The sequence below is a fragment of the Neofelis nebulosa genome, chromosome 10 (assembly GCF_028018385.1).
Source record: "Neofelis nebulosa isolate mNeoNeb1 chromosome 10, mNeoNeb1.pri, whole genome shotgun sequence".
NCBI classification, from domain to species: domain Eukaryota; kingdom Metazoa; phylum Chordata; class Mammalia; order Carnivora; family Felidae; genus Neofelis; species Neofelis nebulosa.
In genome coordinates this window covers 26,777,796-26,803,946 of record NC_080791.1, presented here as the reverse complement: position 1 = coordinate 26,803,946, position 26,151 = coordinate 26,777,796, and the positions used below count along the sequence as shown (strand labels likewise).

At 45.7% G+C, this 26,151-nt stretch overlaps 1 protein-coding gene across 4 annotated transcripts in view; it reads right to left on the bottom strand.

The window, feature by feature from the left end:
• Positions 1 to 3,159: 3,159 nt before the first annotated feature.
• Positions 3,160 to 26,151, bottom strand: part of APLP2 (amyloid beta precursor like protein 2) — an 87,100-nt gene continuing 64,108 nt past the window's right edge. The window contains exons 6-18 of one of the 4 annotated variants that reach the window (XM_058687319.1): positions 25,588 to 25,796; positions 24,053 to 24,220; positions 20,916 to 21,046; positions 19,473 to 19,547; positions 18,100 to 18,258; positions 16,896 to 17,024; positions 14,178 to 14,277; positions 12,503 to 12,655; positions 10,897 to 10,932; positions 7,757 to 7,842; positions 6,508 to 6,582; positions 5,977 to 6,132; positions 3,160 to 4,676 (exon numbers count right to left, since the gene is read on the bottom strand). In XM_058687319.1, the coding sequence (XP_058543302.1) occupies positions 4,575 to 4,676; positions 5,977 to 6,132; positions 6,508 to 6,582; positions 7,757 to 7,842; positions 10,897 to 10,932; positions 12,503 to 12,655; positions 14,178 to 14,277; positions 16,896 to 17,024; positions 18,100 to 18,258; positions 19,473 to 19,547; positions 20,916 to 21,046; positions 24,053 to 24,220; positions 25,588 to 25,796 (1,579 nt within the window). In that variant the 3' untranslated portion in view covers positions 3,160 to 4,574. The remainder of the gene's footprint in view (positions 4,677 to 5,976; positions 6,133 to 6,507; positions 6,583 to 7,756; positions 7,843 to 10,896; positions 10,933 to 12,502; positions 12,656 to 14,177; positions 14,278 to 16,895; positions 17,025 to 18,099; positions 18,259 to 19,472; positions 19,548 to 20,915; positions 21,047 to 24,052; positions 24,221 to 25,587; positions 25,797 to 26,151) is intronic. The other 3 variants (XM_058687321.1, XM_058687320.1, XM_058687322.1) reach the window with 3 other exon arrangements.

Below are 26,151 nucleotides of genomic sequence, written 5' to 3'. Positions count from 1 at the left end.
AAGAACCACTTTACCGTTTGTCCCAGAAAAAAAAAGAACCTGTTGCACATACCACAGACTTTGGCTCTGCACTGATTGGCATGTGACCTTGTGGGCATGTTTCAACTGTGAAATGAGAGAAGCCATGAGGGCCCTTCTACTTCCTTCTCTTCATTTTCTGCATGCCCATCACTTCTAGTAAGGTAAGACTGTACGTTCCTTTAGAGCAAACCCTTGGGATTCCTGCAAATCTGAGGGACTCGTGTCTCCTAGGGTAAGAGTATCAGTGTGACAGCACGTGAAACCAGAGGAGATTGCCAGGACACCTGGGCTGGCTCAGACCTCAGCTGCTGGGCTCTGATTTGTAACTGAGAGCAGACAGGGAGGTAGGAGGGCCTTGCACCAAAGTCAGCTCGGAACTGCTGGCCCCTGCTGCTGATGACAAGGTGGGCAGGGCCACATTCCCCAGGAGGCAAAGCTGAGTCACCAAGGCAGAAACCAGGAGATGAGTAAGTTTCTCTCAGTCCCCAAAGAGGGGACGGTGCCACCAGGGAGCAGAGTGGAGCTGGTCTAGGGTGAGGCCTGCTGGGAAGTCCTTGCTGGACACACACTCATCGCTGTGGGCGTTTCCTTTCAAAATGAAAAAACATACTCTTTATAGGTATCATATCTGCGTATCTAGATCAATCCAGGGTGAGGGAGGCCTGTGAGCCTAGTTGCCAGCACATTCGAGTCTAATCCCAGCTGCTTCCGTACTGACCATGTATGGGTAATGGATGTGTAAGTGAAAACACTGCAATTTCACCAGCCCCAAACTCCTCTGGGGCCCATCAACTGGAATGTTGGTAATGGATAAAAGTCCTAATAGCCAACCAGTTGGATAGGTCCTAGTTGACAGGCACCAGCTGTGGGATGACCCCCAGGACCTACTGTCCTCCAGGACAGAGGTACAGCGAACAAGGCAATTACTGGAACAGCTCTGAGCCTGGATCTCTGCTCCATCCGTGACCAATCGAAAGGCCTCCGCTTTCTCTAAGATAAGAACACCCATGCTGTAAAGGTTAAGACAATTAAATGAGACACTGCATGTAAAGCAGCTAGCAGATGGCAAGCACTAAAATAAATGAAGCTGGGCTGTTAGATTTGGAACCAGATAAGGAATGCTCAAACTACACTTCCCAGCCGATATTGCAGAAGGTCAAGTGACAACGCTTTTGAGACCACTCTGGCAGAAACTGCCTTTAAAAATTAAGTTTTTTTGTTTTTTTTCCCCCCATGGCTTTCCTGATAGCCATGTAAGTGGCCAACGCAGGAGGAAGAGGCAGATGGGGAAGTGCTGATGGTTATGAAGAACCAGCCTGTTCAACTGGTTTGTTCCATGGTGCTTCCTGGCCACAGGTTCGTAACATGCACATTCATTATATTCTAGAACCGTAAGCAAGATACATGCATTGTATGTGTACACATGTACATTTACAGACGCATATGCAATGTGACCTTAACTGCACCACGTATGTAAACTGGCATTACACTCAGCTGGGGTAAGAATGCTAAGATTAGCCCCTGAATTTACTCTTCTACATGGAGCTGGACATCAAAAAACACTTAAATCACCAGTGAAAACCACCCCCAGGGACAAAGAGCCGTAAGCAGACGGCAGGTAAACAAACCTCCTTCAATGAGAAAATAGCACCTCCTAGTGGTACATCGTTAAACAGAAATCAGGGCTGGAAATACTCTGAAAGTCCAGACACAGGCCCCACTCATTGTTTCCAGTTCCAAAAAGAAAAGACTTGTATTAATATCAATAGCTCAAATTAAATTTTGCTGGACAAAACTCTCAACTAACTTTCCCTCTTGTTACTTTTTTTACTACTACAAAGAGAGTGTGTATACACGCAACTGGGGGGGAGAGAAGCAAAGGGACAGAGAGAGAATCTCAAGCAGGCTTCACACACAGTGCAGAGCACAACACAGGGCTCGATCCCACGACACCAGGATCATGATCTGAACCAAAATCAAGAGTCAGACGCTCAACTGACTGAGCCACACAGGTGCCCCACCCTTTCTTTTAACTGACCATTGATCAAATAAATGATTGCTACACATTTATAGGAAATGAATAGCTCAAAAGGAAAGATGTAATTTAAAGAAAACTTAAAATTCTGATATATAAAAACTCAGATTTGTCATCATGAAAAGGGATGTCAAAAGAAATAGTAAAGCAGCTCCTACGAAATTTTAAACTTACAAATTCACAAGAAAAGGCTACAAGATAAAACAATCACCCAGATTATAGACTAAAACTACATAAATAGAATTTTTTTTTTTTAAAGAGGAAACAATCGGGGCACCTGGGTGGCTCAGCTGGTTGAACATCAGACTCTTGATTTTGGCTTAGGTCACAATCCCAGGGTCTTGGGATAAAGCCCTGCATTGGCCACCATGCTGTGTGGAGCCTGCTTACGACTCTCTCCCTCTGCCCCTCCCCCATCCTGTTCTCTTAAAAAATATAAATAAACAAACAGAAAGTAATCAAGAAGTCCAAGGTTTAACCAAATTAGCATTTTAGAAAACATAAAATATGGTGGAGGAAATCAAAGATAACTGCCTTCAGATTGAAGGCATTTTCCCTTAGTTTTTTTAAAAGATTTTATTTTTTTTAAGTAATCTCTACACCCAATGTAGGGCTCAAAGTTAAAACCCCAAGATCAAGAGCCACATGCTCCACTGACTGAGCCAGCAGGGCTCCCTTAGTTTTTATTTTTTTCAATATATGAAATTTATTGTCAAATTGGTTTCCATACAACACTCAGTGCTCATCCCAAAAGGTGCCTTCCTCAATACCCATCACCCACCCTCCCCTCCCTCCCACCCCCCAACAACCCTCAATTTGTTCTCAGTTTTTAAGAGTCTCTTATGCTTTGGCTCTCTCCCACTCTAACCTTTTTTTTTTTTTTCCTTCCCCTCCCCCATGGGTTTCTGCTAAGTTCCCTTAGTTTTTAAATGAAAAGTGGAATTAAAGCCTAAGAGCCTAACTCGCTGGAGCGAACGAACCCCTGCCCCTGCGGTGTGGCTCGGCAGTCCCCTAGGGAAGGACGACACCCAGAGTCTGGAGGGCAGAAGTGTTAAAACCGTCACCACGGATTAACAGCGGGCCAATGACACAAGGAGTCTTGGTGGAAGTTAAAGTATTTATTGATGTGTTTAAACTGTACATTCTCCACAGATCAGATTAAGGAGTTTGTGGGTGAACTTTATCTGTGCATAGTGGGAAGACACATGGATAAGGTGAAGGGGAGGAAGAAGAAGACAGACAAAAAAAAAAAAAAAAGTCACAGGAAAAGAGAAAAAAATACACCACAGGTTACCAGAACCTTCAGAATTAAAAAAAAAAAAAAGAGGGGGAGAGGGGAGGAGAAAAAAAAAGGAAAGAAACAAAAACAGAAGAAAAAGAAAAAGCTGTGAGCATCATCCACTATACAAGCATCACAAAGACTCAGGTGAAGGAAACAATCTCCAAAATTTTCCACGGTGTCTACAGAGCGTTTTGCATAAAACATGGAACATCCTCCTTGCACGTCAAAGCAAGCCCCCCACCTTCCCTCCCAGGCGCATGGCCACCTACCACTGTGGTCTTTGAACAGCAGAGAGGCTGGTGCCAGGCGAGGGTGGGCAGAGAAGTCAAGGTACAGTGGAGAGGGTTGAGGGCCAGTGCCTTCCGGGGGAAAATGTCCAAAGGGGAAAAGACAGCACGTATGGACGTTACTTGGAAGGGAAGTGAGCAGTAAAAAGCTACGGTCAGTAACGGCAGACAGTGGAAGAACGTCATATACAAACTACAGGCTAATTTCTGTGGAAGAACTGGATTCAGAAGGAAAGCAGTAGTGGATGCCCTAACCTGTATACGTGAGGCTCTCACTAAAAGATGCCGGGGCTCAAATGCTTTTAACCTCCTTGTGACACCAAGGTACCCAGCACTGGGAACACCTGACTTCCAAAGAACTGGTCCTTTAAAATAATTTTGCAAGAGTATCATGAAGTGTTTGAACGGTCAATCACGGTTCCCCTTAACATTTAGTTTCTGGGCAACTTTCTGAAAGCTAGCTCATTTAACAAGGGAATATTGCCTTAGGTTTCTTGGGGTTTTTTTTTCCTAATAAAAACCAGGACAGTGAATGAGCCTAAAGGAGTGACGCATACAATACAGCTGGAACGGCCTGCATATACAGTCTATCACCAAAAACCAACATTTCCCATTTACAGAGCGCGTATGTAAGACAATACAATGGAAGTGGGATTTCTGATTAATTTAAAAAAAGAAAACTACATCAGTCAAATATCTGCAATAGATCATTTTTTCATTTAAGGTTTATATATCATATATTGTTATATTAACATTTTTCACCCATTTAAAAGAATGGAGATTGTGATTCTACAGTAGTACTTTAGAGTCCTAACAATCCAGAAGGTCTGCACATCAGATGAATCCTCTGGAAGCACTGCTGGTCCAGTAGTTGATCCAAAATGCTGGACCCCTTCTAGCCCACCTGCAGCACCTCCCCCAGCAGGCGCTGCCACTTGCTTTCTCCCACTTAAATCTGCATCTGCTCCAGGTATTTGTAGGTCGGGTTTTCATAACCATGGTTCTGCATCTTGTTCAGGTGACGCTCTTCTGGGGTGAGCATTGGGTCAACCTGGAGGAACAGAGACGGAATATCACTGCACTGTACCACAACAGAATTGCACAGGACGTCAGAAGACCTAAGGTGTTTGCTGTGTACTCCCCTGGGAAGCGAGGTCAACCGGGTGTCCCATTTCCACTGGGGACACCACACAAGAGCTGGTGGGGAGGACACAGGAGGAGGAGAAAGAAAAGAAGAGGGTCAGAGAGGCTTCTGAAAGTGCAAGTCCTGAAAGCTTGGTCCGAGTTAGAGAACAGAGTGAATTGAATTTACTAGCACCACGGTGACGACCATGTCTCGGTACTGCTACTTACTGTTCAGGACAGCACAGGGGAGCGTTCCCTAGAAAATAAGGACTGGGACCCCAAGATCCCTGGGGTCTTTTCCAGCTCTGAAATTCCACAATGAAGTCGGTGTCCAGCAGGAGGTGGACATACATCTGAACCAATTTTCCAGAGGGTATCATAGTCTTTTTTTTTTTTTTTAATTTTTTTTTTAATGTTTATTTATTTTTGAGAGAGAGGGAGAGAGTGAGTGAGTGAGCAGGGGAGGGGCAGAGAGAGAGGGAGACACAGAATCGGAAACAGGCTCCAGGCTCTGAGCTGTCAGCACAGAGCCCGACGCGGGGCTCGAACTCACAAACCGTGAGATCATGACCTGAGCCGAAGTTGGACACTCAGCCGCCTGAGCCACCCAGGTGCCCCGTACCATATTCTTTACTGTATTTGTTTTCTGGAACCAAGACACCCCGGCCATTCCCATCCCCCACCACAAAATGAGTGGTAAACAGTTCTAATTATGAACCAGCAGAAGACGGAACAGAAAACAGCCTGCTCTGGCTCTAAATTTCCTGTTGCTTTTCTCCGCCGTTAAAAAAAATATTACTTCTATTTCATATTTTTAAGATTCATGATTGCCAGGGTTGCCTGATTGGTCGTATACCTGGTTTGCTCCTTAAAAAAACCAGTAACAAGAACAAAAATAAAAAAGAGTATCAACAGTCCTCATTCTCAAATATCTAACATACCTGAAAGAAGAAAACACTCAGGAAGTTTTCACCCTCTGCAGCATAAAATGCTCTTATGGTTTCCTCACATTCACCGTCGGAGCTGGCAACAGCCCTTTGTGATAGGACCAACATAATTCAGTTGGGACTGACTTCCAAAACATGATCTAATAATCCAGTGAGTAATTTAATTGAAGTGCAGCACCCACGAAGTTAAGATGTCTGAATTCCATAAGCCTCCCTGACTGCACAGAGCAAACTATCACCACCTCAAGGCCAAGTCACAAGAGAGCCCCTGCTACTCACCTCCACAATCCCATGGCTGATGGTGCCATACTGTCTCTTCCTCAGCATCACCAGGCTGATGACTATGACCGTGGCGATGGCCACTGCAATGACCAACAGCCCGATGAGGGCGCTGCTGCTCAGACTGAAGTCCTCCCGCAGTGGCCCCACGGATTCCTACGATAACAAAGTAGATGTGCGACAAGGTCTCAGCGACTCTTCGCACAATGTGAAAGATGGCGAGCGGGAGACCAGCAGCTCAAGGAGGACCAGGCCCCTGTAGAGTCGTGACTCCGACACTGAGGGAACTCTGAGATGCTGCTTTCCAAGGGACTATCCCTATGAGGAGAACTCCCACTTTTTCCAATCTCCATCGAGATCCTAATTTTAGCTTTCTTACCCAAAAGTATGGAAATTGGGGATGGGGGTCTTTGAGAGTTTGAGACACCGAGCGTCTCTCCGTTTTCCACTTGAAATGAGAAGACAAGAGAGAAGCACCCGAGACTCATGGGAAACCTGGCATTTAGGTTCCGGAGCTGAACACGTACGTACCGGCTCTGTCTCCAGGCCGCCAACCCTCTCGGCATTGAAAATCATTTCCTTAACATCCAGGGTCTCGTCGATGACCTGAAATGGTACAAAAATGTCAGCAACTGGGTGGAAGGGGACATTAAGCATAAATGGAGCTTCTTTTCTACTCCACTTATTATTTGGTGGAGGGAGGTGGATACTGAGGATACCCACTAACCAAGCAGTTCTGTCACGTCCTTCTAAATCCACTCACCAAACCCCTAAAGAAGCAAGTGTGGACACAAGTTACTGTATTGCAGCTAGTTCCCTAAGTGCTTCCACTTGCCTTTTCCTTTAGGTAACCACTATGGAGTGACATTACAGGATAAATTACCAACAATTCACGTTTAAATATCAAACTCAGGGGGCACCTGGGTGGCTCATTCAGTTAGGCGGCTGACTTCGGCTCAGGTCATGATCTCGCGATTTGCGGGGTCAAGCCTCCTGTCGGGCTCTCTGCTGACAGCTCAGAGCCTGGAGCCTGCTTCAGGTTCTCTGTCTCCCTCCCTGTCTGCCCCTCCCCTGCCCACAATCTATCTCTCTCTCAAAAATAAACAAATGTTAAAAACAATTAAAAATAAATATTGGGGCGCCTGGGTGTCTCAGTCAGATAAGTGTCCGATTTTGATTCAGGTCATGATCTCACAGTTCGTGAGTTCGAGCCCCGCGTCGCGCTCTGTGCTGACAGCTCAGAAGCTACAGCCTGCTTCAGTTTCTGTGTCTCCCTCTCTCTGCCCCTCCCTGCTCACGTGCATGCTTGTGCTCTCTCTCTCAAAATTAAAAAAACAAAATGAAACAAAAAAAAAAAAAACTCGGTTGACAATAATCCAGAAATATCAGTGATAGAAAATGATAGAATAACTAATAGTGTGTATACACCAAAGGCAATATAAGAACCAAACCCGACTCTATTCCATTTACAAGTTATTAAATCTCTATACTCACTTGAAAATGGCCTCTCATATTTTATTCGTATCTTTAGTTACAAATATATTTCCCCCACTGTATCGCAAGAGGAGAGCTACGGCTGAAAAGTAATTCTTTATTCCTTCTCATACCCAGATGCTAAAGAATACAGCAGATTTGTGGGACCAGTTGGAGCCCACCCATCTTGTACCATATGGAAGGTGAACACAGGGAGGTTCGTTTGGAAAGCCTCTAAAACAATGCCACTCATTCTAATTAGTCTCAAAATTAAAACAGGGCAGGGCGGAGGGGACAAATGGCTCACCATATTTTCGTCCACTTTATTCTTACTGTTAATCACTTTCTCCTCAGCACCGATCAGTCCTCCTTCCTGCTCTCCCACTCCAGATCCTGTGTGGAGAGAGATCACAGCTGAGCGTTTCCCAGGATGGGCTGATCTCATGCCAACCTCACAGAAGCAAGGGCCCTCACTGATCACCTCCCCCGCTGCGACATGATAGGCTACTTTGTTCCCATTTTTGAGGATGCACTGTGCTCTATAAGGATGAATGGTACAGGCATTTTCAGAGGACCGATGAGTTTAATGGAGGAGGAGAGAGTGCTTACTTAATATCCAACCTGGAAAAACGGAATGACAGCCTTCAGAAGAGAATGTTTATTGTAAGATAAACAGAAGTGGAGTTCAGAGGCATTCTAGCACAGAAAAACATGTAATACCCGTATGTGATACTACCGAGTGCCTATAAGCCCACAACCTGCTCCTTCAACACTCTGCGCTCGCTCCCTTTGGATGGAAGAACCATCACACCAGCAATGAATGTGCACATTTGTCTCAAGCATCTTATTTTATCCCACAGGCAATTCTTTCTGCCTGAAATACCCTCCCTGACCTCCAACCCTTCCTAGTTGTCCTTCAAGCTGCAGCTCCTCTTGGGAGACATTTCCAGCTTACAGCACTCGAAATCACTGTTTATCCTCATTTTCTTCTGTGTCTCCCTCTAGCCTGCAACCCTCTGAGGGCCTGGATCACAGATGTCACATCTTCAGTGGTCATTCAAGAATGAGCAGGAAGGAAGCATTCCACAGACAGGGAGAATTCAAACACGAGGGTGGAAGGTTCCTTTCTGTAAAGGGAGCAAGACTAGCCACACTCCTCTTGTCAAGGTCAGGCATCACCTGAGCCGACATCACTTGTGTGTGGCACGCCAAATGACAGCATCCAAAGATGCGGCTCGACTGAACCCAGCACGAACCCAGGCAGAGGAAAAGTGAGGAGTGATCCTCCTTATTTTAGCTTCAGAAAGCATGTGATTTCTACCTACTCTATGAGTTTTTCATTAATGAGATACACAGTTCAATATAAACGTCCGCAATTTGAACCTCTTATAAACAGATCAACTGGATGGCACACTCCTCATTCTAAGGTGATCACCTGCATGTGAGTAGGACTCAAACATGAGTAAATGCCAAGCACTGCTGTCCCCGGTCTGACACTAGGCCCGGCCACAGCAAGGCCTTCCGGCTCACAACCAGGCTCGTTGTTGACACAGAACCACCAGTAACAGCTGCTGCAGGTGTGGAATGTGCGGGCTAGCTAATGCGTTCACCCATCAGAAGGCAGCCCAAAATAACACTGGTTTTTCCTAAAGTTTTCACCTTAAAGAGCAATTTCCCAACTTGATTCTAGGGTAAGTTAAATCAGGCCTGGCTTTTATCGTCTCAAAATGCCACTGAAACAGCAATAGTGCACTTCGACTGAGAAGGAAGAATCTAGAAAGGTGCTGTCTCAGCAAGGCTGTGGATGAACAAGCCTAGTGAATTCTAACCGTTCCATCACTTTCTCTCTCCTCCTCTGGATTTTAAAGGTCAGAGGGCAGAATCCTACATGAGAAATAACACGGCACTGAACCAACTAATTTAAAGTCCTATGACCAGTCTAGACTGTTCCGATATTCCTTTGGTGGTGAAACTCACGTGTTCTCTTAAACACTGACCCAAACCACCTTGGTTTTATAAAAGGCATAATCAAGTGATGTTAAGAAAACAAAAGTTAATGTTTAAATTATTCCAACTAACAACAACTGAAGTATGTGGGCGAAAGCCAGGTAAGCTTCCAGGAAATTCATCTTTATCTGTAAATACCTAGGATGCATGGTTCAGAGTCACCTCCAAGAAGAGGCATATCCAGGTAGAATAAAACCAAGCATTTAACACAGAAGTGATCTTTACAGGATTGAAATTGCACTCTTCTGAGAAAAAGCCGTGGCACAAACCACAACATCAAATTCTTAGAGAACACCGTGTGGTGCATCCACAGCTGGTCAAAGTCAGCAGGCTCATAAAACACACACTGAGAACATGAAGCATATGCACTTATTCACAATGACCCTGGGACTGTGGACCACCCAACAAGCTGGGGAAATGCAGCGGCCTTTTATGTGACAGAAACTGCATAGGCTCTGAAGACAAAGCAGCTGGGTTTGAGTTCGGATTCCTCCATTTCTTACAGTCAGGACTCTGAGCGAATCATGCAGTCTGAGGCTTCTCCAACCGCCTAATCTGTCAGAGAGAGCTAAAGCCCCGGCCAGTAGGTGTGCTCAGTGCATGAAGTGAGGCCACGTACGCGAGGCACTCGGCGTGGCGCTTACACAGTCCCAGCCTGTTCTGAAGCTTGGACACTCACTACCACACAGCAAGAGTCCACTTGTCACAACCCGTTCCATCCATCAGCTTCTAAGTGTTTTGAGTAATGCTAAAGTCAAGACGGAGACTAGTGGCGACAGACAGGTGGGTACAGACACAGGGCTGGGTACAGCTGAAAGGAAAGGGCAAGATGTAGTGGAGCAGTGGGGGGATAGGCAGGGGGGAAGAGGTAAAAGGAACCGACTCTCCACCTGCCCCTAAATTAAGCATATTTTCAAATATACTAGCAATTCCACCCAACCTGTTTAAGTTGAATATACATTTAAAAATCTATCCGGATGAGGGGCGCCTGGGTGGTTCAGTCAGTTAAGTGTCTGACTCGTGGTTTCAGCTCAGGTCACGATCCCTTGGTTTGTGAGATGGGCGCAAAGCCTGCTTCATTCAGATTCTCGCTCTCTGCCCCTCCCCCACTCATGCTCTCTTGCTCTCTCAAAATAAACGAACTTAAAAAAAAAAAAAATCTACCCAGAAGAAATGTCTCATAAAAATATGTTTTGATTACTCTGTATTCTCTGGATATCCAGAAGGAAAGTTTAGGATGGGCACTTTGTAACCAGTACCACTGACACCAGATTCTAAGTGCTGGACCCAAGGCCACTCTGGCTCCCCTCACAGCCACATCTGGAGAAATGAGGTGGAAAAATCTCAGGTGATGGTATGAAACAGAAAATGAGCCTCCCGACACATGGGGGAAGTGCAAAGGAATGGAGGTCTTAAAGGGAACATCTTTGACAGACCAACCTTTTTTCATTGGATGGTACAACTCCGGCTGAGTGTCTAGCAGAAAGGAAAACAATAAAAAAAAAAAAAAAAAAAAAATAGCACAAAAAAGGAGATTAAGAAAGAAAATGGCTTCTTTCAAAATTGCTATCTTAGAATTTCTCTATAACGTAAATAAAAAGTATTCTTCCTTAAAAACACACCTGACACATCCCATAAACAAACCAGCAGTTAAGAGCTACAACATATGACTGGAAGGTAGGAGAGAAAGAAGTAGGTCTGTCTTGGGGGGAAATTTGGGGAGATTCCCAAATTATTTAGCTTAGCCCACAAAGTTATTTTTCTTAGAAAATAACAAAAATACAGTCAGTATCGATTGTGGTTTTCTAACAAGGAGACAAGGTCCTAGTGCGGATCTGTCCGAGATGCTCTCACCCCCAAATGGGATACGTAAGCACGGCCACCCTACAAGCCCATGCAGGTATGGGATTTGTAAGTGCAGGTTTTAGGAACAAAGTGAGATCTCTTTACTTCTCTGGCTCCTTTCTCACATTCCGTTTTACTATCGCAGGGTCAACCGTACGAGTTGGTACCTTTGGGGTAACTTGTTCAGAAGGCATTCTGTTTAAGTCTGAAGGCCGAGTTGGATGTACCCCATCCTCCCCATTCAGTACCTTCTTCAGGCCTCTGTCCCAGCACTGCTACATCTGGTCTGAGGTAGGCGACAGTACCCAGGACTGCAGGACCACATCAGCTTGGGTTCAAATCCTTACTCTCCACCCACAGGCTACGTGAGCCTGGACAGACACTTAACCTCTTTAAATCTTGGAATCCCCAAATGAGGACACTCACAGTACCTACCTAAGAGGGCTATTTTGAGGATTAAATGAGAGCATCCGTGCACAGCGCTTAGCTAAAGCTGGCATATGATAAGGGCTCTATAGCTGTGGCCACTATTTTTATCACCACCACCATCAGCAGCAATAGCAGCAGACAAATAAATAGAAACTGATTCCACAGCCTAGTCTCAGGGCACCGAGCTGAGCAGCTTGTTTATTTCTGGTGCAGACCCACAGCTTTTAAAGATCCTTTTAAACATCAAGACCCAGCAAAGGAATAGAAGAAAGTGTGCCAGACAGAGTCAGAGGGACATGGCTTCTTATCACCCCCAACACTAGAGGTATCACCTTGAAAAGTCACCTCTGTCGTCTCTCCACTGCCTGCTCCCCAGCTTGTTATGAAAAGCTAATGACCTAATATAACGTGAAAGTGCTCTTTAAGCAGCAGAGTGACTTCCACATGCAAGGTGTCATACACTCTGAAGGCAACTGACAGGCAGAAAAAAAAAAAAGAGGATTTCAGCAAACCATCTCTCTAAAGTGGGAGAAATGTTACTAACCTCATGGTGATACTGAAGCCAAGGATCTGAAGGCACCCAGCATGGTGCCTGCACACAGTACGTGCTAAATGAATCCAGTCTCCATCTCCCTGCCCAACTGTCACCAGGAAAATAGCCCCCCTAACAAAACCCAGGTTCAAAATTCTACCTTCAACTTTCCAACTGCAGGCCACCGGCCCATCCCCGCCCCCAGCGCCGCTGAGAAGCTGCGCTGTCAATCATACACACCTTCGTTCTCAGGTAAGGACGGGAAGGGATGGAAGGGGTGGAATGGTGGGATCTCATCACTCTCCTCGGAGCTCACCCGGACGTCCACGGGGGTTTCTGAGATAGAGGCCGTGAACTGGTCCATGTCTGCACGCTGTTCTTGAAGCAGCTCATCTGACAAAGAGAGGCATGGCAGGGAACCGGCATTCAGAGGGACCACCAGTGTGAACAAGGCTAACTCATGGCATTACAGAACTTGGGATCTACTGAGGGGAGCATCTCGCCAGCTCGCAGTGGACAACTCCCTCCTGCCTGCACCCCCGACCCTGTAGCACCACGGAACCCCAGCGCCCCAGAACTCCTCTTCTTTACCAACTCACTCTGGTTCAGTGGTTTCATCCAACGGCACAGTTTTAAATGCCATCCATAAGCCACGATCTGAAAATCTGTACCTCATATCTACTGCCCGACCTCCAGCTCACTGAACAGCCCCCTTTACACCCCCACTTAATGTCCAACTTCTATTTTATCATGTATAAAGAGAACGCTTTTCCTCAGTCAAGTGCGGCATCACCATCCACTCAGCTGCTGACAATGGAAGGCTGGGCATTACCCTCAATGTCTTCCTGTCCCTCACCTCTGGCATCCAACCCAGCAGCACACTGTTCGCCCTTCGTCTGCAACGTGCCCGAAAGCCCCCACATCTGTTTATTTCCTCCATTACCATCTTAGTGCCCACGATCAGCATTTGTCGCCTGGATTTTTACAATTGCTTCCTGGCAGGTTTCTAATTTTAATAGCACATAGCAGCCAAGTAATTTTTTCTTTAGTTCATGTTCTTTTTTAAAGCATAATTCAGATCTGGTCACTCCCTAGTTTAAAGCTAACAGCTTTCCATTTATCCTAGAATAAAACCCAGACTCCTTGATTTTGCTAAAATCTCTGAACAAATTGGTCTCTGCCAACTTCTTTGGCCCCATTTCTCCCTCACTATGTTCTAGTCACACTGATCTACTCAAATGTGTCCACACTTGACTTAATCTTCAGGTCTCTGTAGTAGTCATTTCCTCTGCTAACAATGTTTTTCCCCTTGTGGTCTTTGCGTGGATGGCTCCTTCTTGTCATGTGGGTCCCAGGTGACTGCGCCCAAGACAAACCCCTTGACCACCCAGCCACTCTCCACCATTCCACCCTATTTGATGCCCCCACATGGCACTCCTTTTCTTGTTTTCCTGTCTGTCTCATACTGTAACATGACCTCCAGGATATACGGTCTACACCATTTTCCCCTCTGTGACACACAGTAGACACAATAAATATTTGCCAAACAAAAAAAAAAAAAAAGAAGACCAGAAGAGAGAGAGGAAGTGAGAATGTGTGTAAAATAGGTGCCTTGAAATGCATCAGCAATTAAGGGGGAAAGGGCAACAGGAAACTCCCTGGTCCCTTGCAATTTCACACCCTCAATTTTTCTTCCGGTAACAGAGTAAAGGTTAAGAAACGCAAGGCTCTGTGGCTCACCGCCAGTACATCTGTCCCCAGGTTACTCCTTGACCTTGCTTGCCACGTAAGCCCCAGTGAATTCCAGACCTAAACCCTGGAGTGCTAATGCCTAGCTTCCTGGCCCTTGTACTGCTGCCACCCTTGAGTCTTGGCCAAAGTCCCTCACAGACCTCAGTACAAACGCAGCACCCACCGATTTCCTCTTGGATTTCTTGGGCTACATAAGGTACTTTGTAGAGCAGTGAGAGGCTTTGGTTCCTTCTTTCTTCAATCACATGGAGATGTGTCATCACCTGGAAGTATAGTATGGTGGAGAGACCTTGTTACCAACAGAGCCACGCCAGGACAAAGCCTGCAGACAGGACACACGCACACACTTCCGCAAAGATCAGCGGAAAAAGTATATTCTCTGCAGAGTCCAGCAAAGCAGCCAGGCAGAGGAAATCCATTAATCCCCATCCTTATTTACTGACCACTGAAATCTAACAGTCCCCCCTTATCTGTGGGTGGTACATTCCAAGACCTCCAATGGACGCCTGAAACTGCAGACCGTACTGAGTCCCCTGTATACTGGGTTTTTTTTCCCTGTATGACAAAGCTCAACTTATAAATTAGGCATAGGTAAGAGATTAACAATGACATAATAAAGTGGAACAATTATAATAAAGGTTATTTAATGGGGTCTCTGTTTCTCAAAATACCTTCTTATACTGTATTCACCCTTCTTCTTGTGATAATGTGAGATGATAAAATGCCCACGTGAAGCAAGATGAGTGACGTAGCACTGTGACATAAAGGTAGGCTACTACTGACCTCCTGATGATACATCAGGAGGATCATTCACTTCCGGGCCACGGCGGACCGCAGAGAGCAAAGCCTCCGATCACGGGGGACTGCTGTATAGGAGTATGTGCAGACTGTGTGTGTAATACCCCTTGGCAATCTGAGAATTTATCCAGAGAGTGTTCTGAGTTAAAAACAAAATTTAAAACCTTTCACTAGGCAGTTATTCATTTGATTTTTATATGAGGCACTTAACTAACTGTACTAATTGAGCTTAAAAGAAACCTAATTTTTTGTTTTTTTAACGTTTATTCATTTTAGGGGTGCCTGGGTGGCTCAGCTGGTTGAGCGTCTGACTTCAGCTCAGGCCACGATCTCGCGGCTTGTGAGTTCAAGCCCCGCATCAGTCTGTGCTGACGGCTCAGAGCCTGGAGCCTGCTTCGGATTCTGTGTCCCCCACTCTCTCTCTAAAATGAATAAACGTTAAAATTTCTTTATAAAAAAATTTTTTTTAATGTTTATTTATTATTAAGAGACAGATGCTCAACCAACTGAGCCACCCAGGTGCCCCAAAAGAACCCTAATTTGTACAATGCGAGATACTCGGTAAGGTTTTGCTGAGTGAAAGAGGGAAAGAGTCCATTTTTACCACCAGTCAGATTAAATGGGGTAAAAAAAGGAATGAAATCACTGGCTAAAAGCAGACTGGCACGGAGAGGGGGCCATTCACGGATTTTGCTTAGTGAAGTAATTGCTTGAAATGATTACCATGGTGAATAACAGAACTAGTTCATTCATATTTAACTAGATTAGTTATTCCTTCAAAACTTTACATTGAGGTATAAATAAACCTGACTTTAAGGAGTGATGAAGACTTATCTACCATCCCTGTTCCACGGTTCACTACCTTTTCTGAATGCAACAATTGCGGATTGTTCATACTTTTTAAGAAGGAAAAAAAAGCCATCAAAACTGGTCATTTACTTGTGAAGGTTCTGGGGTGGAAATGAAAGGTGAGGTGGGCTAACATCCACCCCAAGGCCACAGTGAGGCATGTCAGGACGGGTATGCCTGTCTGGTTACACTGGCACTTACCATGCTCGTCCTGAAGAGGGTGCTCTAAGCCAATGGATTAATTATGTGGGCTTGAAGCCATATAACATGGCCAAACGAAAAAAAATTAAATGGAAAGATGCTTTTATTGTAGATTGAGGTCTCTCTGACCTTTAAAAGCAGGGATGAAAGTAATTTAATTTTATATTTGCCATTCTTTCAATCAAGTAAATTGACGGGAAAGCACCAGAGTAATAAGTGCCTGAGAGAAAAAATGCAAATGGAAACTGAAAATGCACCACCCACAGTCTTGGCGTGTGTGGACATTGTCATATTTCAGATGAATTAAGGAGCCATTTGACTGAGGACGGTTCCTATGCCCACAGGAGAACAAGAACCACAGGGCAGGGTACTGGACATCAGTGTCCTCACGGTGAGCTGTTGAGCTCACATGAGGGGTAAGAACACCACCACACTCACATCCCAGACCAAATGCGCACATTACAATAGGCTGAACATATTTACCACTTCCCAGAGTGTAGATAACACAACAGGGAACATGCAGAAGTTCATGTAATTCAGCAGCCAAGCTTCACTGGAACTAAGGGCTTAGAGCACAGAGCGAATATCACACAGGACAGCTGGGGTTTCCCCCCGAGGTCTGCAAGGGAGGGAGTTCCACTTCCTGGGCCATCTGGTGTGGCACTATGATCTTGCTGGCACACAACTCATTCCCTAGTTGTTAATTTAATACACTGATCAAGGTCTCTCCTTTCCTTCTAGTGTCACTATATAAAAATGGCTGTTTTTCTGTAAAATACTACATGATAGTCTAGTTTTTCCACTAAACTTTCAGAAACTCTTTACGGAGAAAGGACTTAATAGAACAAAGTATGGAAAAGAGATCTTAGAAACTGTATTTTTGCAAAAACCACCTCTTGTAATCTAATAATGTCTTTGGAAGCCATTTATCACTTTCCAAGCACAGCTATCAGTGTTGCCCAACCAACGGTCGAAGCGGCTTCTCCCCGCTAGAGACACTCTCCTGCGGCAATTTCGACTGTGTCTAGTGTACCTGGGATTTCATCTGGGCTGCCTTCTCTGGGTCAACAGCCAACACATGCTGGTAGTGACGGATGGTATGCAGACGGTCTTTGTTCTCAGCACGGACGTAACGCCGCAAGGCCTGGAGGACGCGATGAGGCTGCAAGAGAGAACAGCAGTTTGAATATCCAGGCACTACAGAACTGAAAACAGGCAGGAAAGCAAGGCTTAAAAAACTCACCTGAGAATGTAAAAGCCAGCCGGGCACCAAGAAGGAAAGCTGTGCTTTTTAAAGCTTTTAAGCTTCTCAAGTAAGAAGAAACTACCTTTCTACATAATGTACCAAAAACTAAGTTCCAAAGTTATGTTGGCTCCTTAAGGAACAGTATTTTCCAGAATCTCCAGCCCTCTCAGTCTGTCCTCTTTCCTAAGCTCAGTGTCCGACACCTTAAATTGCAAGGTAGGCAGTCCCTGTGTCACCCAGAAAAGGCTCTGCTTGCTCACCTAAGAAGGATACCAATACCATTCTTCCCAGTATTTCCATCCCCCAAAAGCAAGGTAGGTTAGAGCGAAGGGATAAAGAAGCACGAGACCACCAGCACCAGGGGCTTTGATAGAAGTCCCTTTACCCTTTTCTTCATAATCTTATTACAACAGCGTGTTCAAAAGGCAAGTTTTTATTCTTTGAAAGTAAAGCTACTATAAGGGGCACCTGGGTGGTTCAGTCGGTTAAGCGTCCGACTTTGGCTCAGGTCATGATCTCGTGGTTCGGGTTTGAGCCCCACGTCGGGCTCTGTGCTGACAGCTCGGAGCCTGGAGCCTGCTTCGGATTCTGTGTCTCCCTCTCTCTCTGCCCCTCCCCCACTCACAATCTGTCTTTCTCTCTCTCTCTCTCTCAAAACTAAGCATTAAAAAAAGCTACTATAAAAATTCAATAATTGAGTAACTACCAACCCATATCCTCAGATTATGCTTTTCCAGGGTAAGACACTTCCATATCACTGGTGGCATATGCAAGCATAAAGTGTAATGCTAAGGTGATGTAAGAACATACTAGAACATGACACCTTTTTTCCCTTCTTCTCTCCTTACCTCTCTTCCCTTGCCAGAACTTGTCATAAAAATGTAATTTTTTTGCTGACCCGTGTCAGGTCATCATACATGTTCTACACATACACTACTTTAGAGGAGGTGACTTCGAGGATACCGTTCTCTGGGCTCTGCACACCACTCACCCGTGGTGGGTCAGACTGCAAGGCAGCCAGGTAATTCTCCAGAGCCATGCGGCGGCGGTCATTCAGCATAGCTTCCACCCGAGCCAGGTGGGTTTCCACCAGCTGCTGCTTCTCGCTGGCTGCTTCCTTCTCTAGGGCTTTAACCATAGCTTGGAAGTGCTAAACCAAGAAGGCAGGAACAACGTGAAATTCATGGTACCTGGAGGAAGTCTAAGCAAACAGCGATACCCCAGGACTATGCCTCCTCGCCTAGAGCCTGTGTAAGCCGGTAACAGGTCCAGAAGAGTTAAGCAAGGGTAAGACAGACGTAAATATACTCTGACTGTTGTCAGGAAAATTACTTCCTAATCTAATGAGAGCATGTTAAATCTGAGGGGCAGTGGACTTCTTAGCACTTTTGCTCCTGAAATCACTAGTGTGGCAAGCCCCTATGTGGGCTTTCTCAATGTGCCCTGTACAAGAAGGAATGCTGCCCTTTCCACATTGTGGCAAAGGCACCCCAGATCCGAATCCTGAGACACAGACCAAGAGGAACTATATTTTGAAATATATCCCAGTAATGTGGTAGGTTATGCTGAGTCATTCACACTGATGTCCTGAAGGGCAAGTTGTCTGTGGAAAACGTGGCCAGGCTGAAAGGTAAAGTTTAAGGCTGTGGAACTAAATTTTAAATTTCCCTGCACAGGATGCATTGGCTGCATAGAAATTAACTCTTAGATTTTCTAGATGATTGCTAAGAAAGAAAAGGTGTTCCAACAGAGTGTTAACCTCCTGAGAAGATTTCAGTTCATCATAAACACAAACTGATTTAAATGCAATCAGCTTTATGAAACCCAAACCAGTCTTATAAATTGCAATCCCTGTTCCTAACAACACTCTGTTCTATTGGGGGGGTGGGGGGTGGGGTGGGTGCTGCTGCTGATTCTAATGTTACATTCTTGCAAAGCCCGAGATGAACTGGCATCACTGTTTTATTGTCTTTGACTTTTCAAGAAGTCTATAAATAAATAAATAAATAAATAAATAGATAGATAAATAAATAAATAAAATTCAATGCTGCTGAAAAACAAGTCACAGCCTAAGAATGAAGATAAATTGAGGATTTTTGCCAGGAGAGCAGAATTAACAAACACAGCCAGCTAAGGTTTGCTTCCTGGCATGAATTAGGTACACTGGTTGGTCTGCTTTCCTTCTACCATTGGTGATGAATTCTAGAGAATGCTAATTGGGGGGTGGGGGTGGGGAGGGGGAAGGCAGTTAAAACTTGCTGTAAGATAAGCTCTCAACTAAGTGAAAGGTGTCAAACGGTAATTTCCTGGGAATGTGGCTCTGACTGGACTTCAGAGGTTATGTCCCTGGAAAACACATCTTACCTGAATGAGAGTCTGCCTCTCTGCTTTCGGGAGGTTCTTGGCCTGAAGCTCAGCCTCTTCCCATTCTTTCTTTACCTAGAAAAAGGTCAAAGCCAGTATCACCAGAGAGTCATCTCTAAAACAATTCCCCCATTTTCTAACAATACCGCCAGGCCCTGAAATCTAATGTAGGCAACTGTGCAAAAGGAAATCGCCTCATGTGACCCCTCACAAGCTCACGGCAGTTTTAGCTCCTTCACAGAATTACTGTCTCAGAAGGTCCTGGACTCCAACCATCAGCAAACGGAGCCTCAATTCCATAACCTCCCCATTCTATAACCCCGGACAAGTTATTTAAAAGTCTCTGTGCCTTGGGGCGCCTGGGTGGCTCAGTCAGCTGGGCTTCCGACTATGGCCCAGGTCATGATCTTGCTGGTCCCAAGTTCTAGCCCCACGTCAGACTTTGTGCTGCCAGCTCAGAGCCTGGACCCTGTTCCAGATTCTGTGTCTCCCTTTCTCTCTCTGCTCCTCTCACACTCTGTCTCTCTCTCTCTCAAAAATAAATAAACATTAAAAAAATTTTTTTTTTAAAGTCTCTGTGCCTTAGTCTCCTCACACACATAAAAAAAGGGGGTGGGGGGTGCATTTAATACCTACTTCTCAGAACTGTTTGGATAAAATAGAGTCAACAAACATTTCCAAAAGTACAAGCCTGGCACATGGTAATGTATGAGATTTTAGGTGGTATTCAGACTTAAGAAATTCTTTTCAATTTTCTTTCAGTCTTTCTCAGTAACTAGGAGAAAGCTGCACTGTGGTGCTCATGTTGCTCTAACACTTGTAACTTTTTTAAGAAAGCATCCCGAGGGGCGCCTGGCTGGCTCAGTCAGTGGAGCGTGTGACTCTTGATCTCGAGGTTGTAAATTCAAGCCCCACACCGGGTGTAGAGGTTACTTAAAAATAAAATCTTGAAAAAAAAAGAAAGAAAAAAGAAAGCATCTCAAGACTCAGAGCCTTCAGCAGACAACAGTATCTAAGCTAGAATATACTAATACAGGTTTGCTTTCATCTAATATATTTTTACATTTACCTAGTTCTAAATGGCAAATGATACTAGCTTTCTGTTTACAACAATGATATAAATTTTCCCTCCATAGAAGAAAAAATTTTTTAAAGACAGTTAATAGCAAAGAAAAATAACAAGAACATAATGGTTACAGGAAGTACTCCGCAGCCTGAACCCAATAAAGCACTCAGAGGCTAATTATATTATCATGGAGATGGAGGTGGGGCAGAGGGGAGGGGCTAGTCACACCCAGAAGGGAGACCTGCTTATACTCTCACACTTCACCTGTCCTAACACAGAGTGACAATCTAGGACGGCGGTGACCCTTTTCTTCCACTATGAAAACCCTACTACCCAGTGCCGAACACCTGTAACAGAAGGGGAGTGCCAAGGTTTACCCTGTCCATTCGGTTGCGGTGCCGTATTTCCAGCTGCTCCTTAGCCTTCTGGAAGCGGGCATGTTCGTTATCGTCTGCAGAGGTCTCGAAATACACATCAACATCATTGGTTGGCAGAGGAGTTGGGGGAACTGGAACAAAACAAGAGGGGGGTCCCTTTGGGGGCCAGGCCCAACATTGAAAGTGCACTGTGCCCTAGGAAAGAAATCAAACCCAGGACCTGCGGAACAGACTAGTTTATCTCGCACCACGCTCACGGTACAAGGTGCTCCTGTCTGCCAAGACTCCACTTGGTTAGAGCGCACTGCTCCCCTTTCCTTCCGTGACATTCAGCCACCAGGCCAGTCTGTGCCCCCTTGGTGTCCTTGGCATCTACTTAAGGCTTCAGGGGGAGAAAAGGAAATCACTTCTACATCTTCCCTCAGTTCCTGAAATCTTAGAACCTAAAAACGAATTACTTATTGCTGTCACTGATCGCTTCTGGCCAGAGACAAGGGCAGACATCAGGCCTGCAAAGGCAACTTCCACAAAAGCTCCATTTTGAAAGAAACTTTAGTGCTGCATGCTCTTTGCATATAGACTGGGCAGGCAAAGTCCAAACTGCTCTAGCTATAATTTTTTTAGTTTTCAATATGACTGAACAAGTCTTAGCCTTTCATATCAAGGATGAGGGACAACATTAAGTTGCTGTATTTGACAAGGATTCACCACAGAGTGTGAAGACACGCTGGGCTTGCTGGCCTTCCCAGGCCTTCACCCACTAGAGGGGAAACCCATTAGGAAACCCTTTCCTCACTACTCCTCAAGCGGAAGGTCTTACTGACCCCAGGCAAGTGGATATCTGCACAGGGAGCTTAACCCCACAAAGGAAAGGTTTGAGAGGACAAGTTTACCTGCTAAACCCCTAAAGAAATCCCAATGAAAAACTCTTATTAGCCCAGTTCACTCCCAATTTCCCAAGCCAGGGAGGATGGATAGAAAACTTGTACAATTTTCTGTATCATAATATTAGAGCTCAGTAGACAGCAAATACCAAACCCAACAAATTTCAGTTCAGAGACAAAGAAGTTCACCTAATTTCCAGAACTGCATAACTGTAATATGACACTAAAACAACTAAGACAACTGTAGACCTGACAAATGTCACTACAAATCAGCCAGCCACTCCAAAGTTCTTCTGTCAAGGCATTTTTACTTAGCTCTAAACCTAAAAGCTATAACTAAAATCTTGTCAAGAATATTTGGCTCCTACATAAGCTAAAGAGGATCACCACAGCCAATTTTCAGATTAACTAAATTAGAATATACAGCTTCACAAACCACATTCCCCGATACTCAAAAGTTCAGCTGAGAGAATTTCAAAGCACTGAAGTCCATCAGTGCCAATGAGCACATTGCCATCAGCAATGCACATCTGCGGCTTAAAGGCTTGTGTGTTCGAGACAGTCTTTGGTTCGTATCACTGGGCTAGGTAAAGATTATACAAAACCCAAGCTGCCTCCACCCCCGGGAAGAAAAAGGTAAAGGCATTGCAGCCCAAGAGGTCTGGCTCTGAAGATGCGAGGGCACCCACTCTTCTGTCCCTATGAAAACTGGCTCACAAAACCAGCACATCCGCCCACCTCAGACCCCTTCAGAGGGGAGCACAAACTTGGCCGGTGGCACAGTGATACTTCTGGGCTCTCAGAACACTCAAGCCGGGAACCCCACAAGTACATGAACACAATTTCTCTGTGGCAAGTCCTCCCAACTACACGCATCAGGAAACTACAATTTTGCAGACTGGAAAACCACTAACGCTCTGGAGAAGTGCCACCCCACAGCACCTTACGGCACTATCTATCTGACCCTTTACGGGAACAACTACCTCCCATATTCAGGGAGATCTTTAATGACCCCTGATTCCTCAGGCTTCACCCCCAAATAATGTCTTGTTGCCCCTTATTTTAAGTAATTTTATAAAATAGGAAATACCACAATAATTTCTGTCTCCACATCTTTCCTGAATAAAAGTTTCTGCCATCAAAGTTCCCTCAGGACTCATTCTGTTTCCACATTTCCAATGATTTCTAATAAAAACAGTCTCTCCACAGAGCAGCAGCTGGAGTGGAGGTGCTAAAGCACACCATATAATATTAAGATTTAAAAATCTTTTGGGTGGGGGAGGAAAAAGGAACAGGTTGGTATTTGAATGAAAATCCACCAGAAGCGACAGCCAAAAATCATAAGAGCAAATACCAGGAACGACCAGCAATTCATTATTCTAACGAGTTCTAGAATCAGAACCAAGAAATGAGTGTCCAGCCTGAGGATCTTCCAAACCCATGGGCTAGCACTGCAAGATAAGAGAAAGAGGGCCTTAGAAAGGAAGGGGGTAACCACGGAGAAAAGCAAAGCTTCTCCTCCCCATGTCTAAGTAAACCCAACTCAGCTGAACCACTGAATTTCCTCCGTGACCAAAGGACACACGAACTAAAATTCTTTCACTTTCTAAAGCTCTGCATGATCCAACATTGCCAAACTATCGGAAAAACAGTTACCACCACTCAGCTGCAGAACTCTCCCCACAGAACGCAGACAGCAAGAGATTTCAGGACTCCGGACTCCCAGGAGTATTCCTGGTGTCCCTAGTGTGAAGAGCAGTGTCCCCCTCAGCCAACATGCACCATGGGGGTGGGCGACAGGGTAGCTCAAGGACGAGAATGGGAGGAAAGAACGGAAACAAGAATGTGCAGAACTCATGGCTGATCTGCTCACCCCTGTGCCTTTCAACTAGATACAGCCAAGGGTAAGGCTGCTGTCCCAAGCAACACAGAAGCCCTCCAGGGGCCCACAGACACAAGGAAGGAAAAGAAAGAACAGGCCCCTGGGCTCTCTGCTGTGCCAGGGAGGGGACACGCCGCCACCACCACCACCAGACCCACGGTGAGCACGGACGTACAAAACTGGGCTCACGACTGCCAACAGGAAAGCAGAGCCTAGGTCTAGAAAGCACAGAGATGAGAGGAAAACGACTGACAGCCAACACCTGAGTCGGCAAGGGAGCACGACACAGACGTGGTCACAGGGACGGCCGGGAGAGACAGAACGCCGGACAGGACAGAGCCGCTGCACGAAGCCAGCGTGCCAGGACTTACTCATCGCTTTACACACAGCCATACAATAATCCTCAGACTCAAAATTGTTCCTGTTGCCTCCGCAGCCGCCATATATAAAGCGTACGCACTTTCCCTTGGAGAGGTCGAAGTACCAACGAGGCATCACGGCCCGGCAAGGCCCCGTCATCGCCTCCTGGGAGCAGACAGCTGTGTGAAAACGGTCAGAGCGTCAGCGGGACAGAGGCAGCAGCTTTGATCACACTGCTACGGGTGGGAGGAGGACAGGCCAGGCCACATGCTCAACGACCTGCTGAATGTCAGTGGAGGCCAAGACTGGGCGGACCCCAAGCGCCCTGGCGGACCATCTCACCGACTCAAGCCCGGGCTTCCTGAGGACGTAGTCGTTTTTCTGTCCTGATTGTAGTAAAGACACTTAGGAACTGAAAACAGTGTTTTTAACACTGTCTTGAGTCTAGACTGACGGAGAGGAATTCTGTGTCTCACAGCTCTGTGAGCCTCCCACTTCTGAGATATTTGCCTGATTTGTTGATTGTCATATCAAGGATCAAAGGAGACCAATGGGGGTGAAGAGGCTGTTTTACTGGCGATAACTATAGGAAATGCTACTTAAGTGCATACATGTACATTTTCACTTTCTTCAAGATGACTCAGAAACTTCTAGACTGTCGGGGTGCCTGGGTGGCTCAGTTGTTTAAGCATCCAACTTCAGCTTAGGTCATGATCTCGCGGTCCGTGAGTTCGAGCCCCGCGTCGGGCTCTGTGTTGACAGCTCAGAGCCTGGAGCCTGCTTTGGATTGTGTGTCTCCCTCTCTCTCTGTCCCTCCCCCACTCATGCTTTGTCTCTCTCTCTCTCTCAAAAATAAATAAATGTTAAAAAAAAAAAAAAACAAAAAAAAAAAAAACATCTAGACTGTTAAGTGTTTCCCCTACAGGGAGTCCCAAATAATTCTTCAGATCTTAAATGGCATCAGATAGACACTCTCCAGGAGGCTGCATGTAAATGGCTCTAGATGGTCTTTTTTTTTTTTTCAATGACAGGATGAAAAAACTGCTAGGCCTGATCCCTCACCAGTAGGTCATTAAAGGCCACCCTCCCAGTCACAGGCATCTTTCTGGTGGACCAACAGGGCAGCATACGGATGGGAACACACACTCAAGAAAAGAACCAAGGAAGTTAATTTCATTGTAGAAGGTCAGGGCTTTAGAAGTACTGAGGAGGGGGTTCCCCTTGGGGAGAGAATGTTGCAGGCTCCATGTGGAAGAATCCTGCCCAAGTGTAAACCATGTATCTTCTCCCTTATCCTCTGGGTCCCTGTTCTCTAGTTCAGTCCTTATAATGCCAACAACAGTTTCTGATTCAATCCTGGGTCCCTCCCTGACCGTGTCAGCAGCCTGGCCACCAAGCGCTAAGATGGCACCACCAGCGGGCTGGAGAGCAGATTTCATGCCAGCGTCCAGGAGTGCCGCCTCTCCCTGTGTGACTTACCTGTGATGAATGCAGTCCAAAATTGTAAGCAAATAATTACCAGATGAATTTTAATACATCAGGTTACCTTTAACGTCGTGAGTAATCTCCTTTTCTGAAACCGTCCCGTCGCTGCTGGGTTCGGTAGGGTTCTCTTCGTTGTAGTCATCGCCTTTAAAGGTGTCGTAGTAGTAATCACGGTCTTCCACCACCTCCTCCCCTTCTTCCTCATCCCCGTCATCCTCATCCACAGCTGCTTCTGTGAAGTCCTCCAAATCTGCTTCGGTAGGAAATTCACTAAAGGTCACAACAGAAAAGGAAGGTTAAGACCAATTCCTGTGTGCAAAGCACAACAATGATTCTCTTCCCTATGCTGAAACACAAAAACAGAGACAGGAAATAAGCTCAACTCACGTTTAGCTGTGCCACTACAACCCTCAGCCCAGCTACAGCTGGGGAGGAGGAGGGGAGGAGTAAGTGGGCAGGCACTGCACTAGCCTGTAGAAAATACCATGGCCACAGAATAGGAAGCGGAGAGCCACCGGCAGTCCTTCAATCAGCTAGGGCGACAATGAAAGGCCAGCTGGCTCAATGCCAACACGAACAAGGGAATGCCCACTTTATCCAGAAGGGAGGGACCGGCAGCCCACCG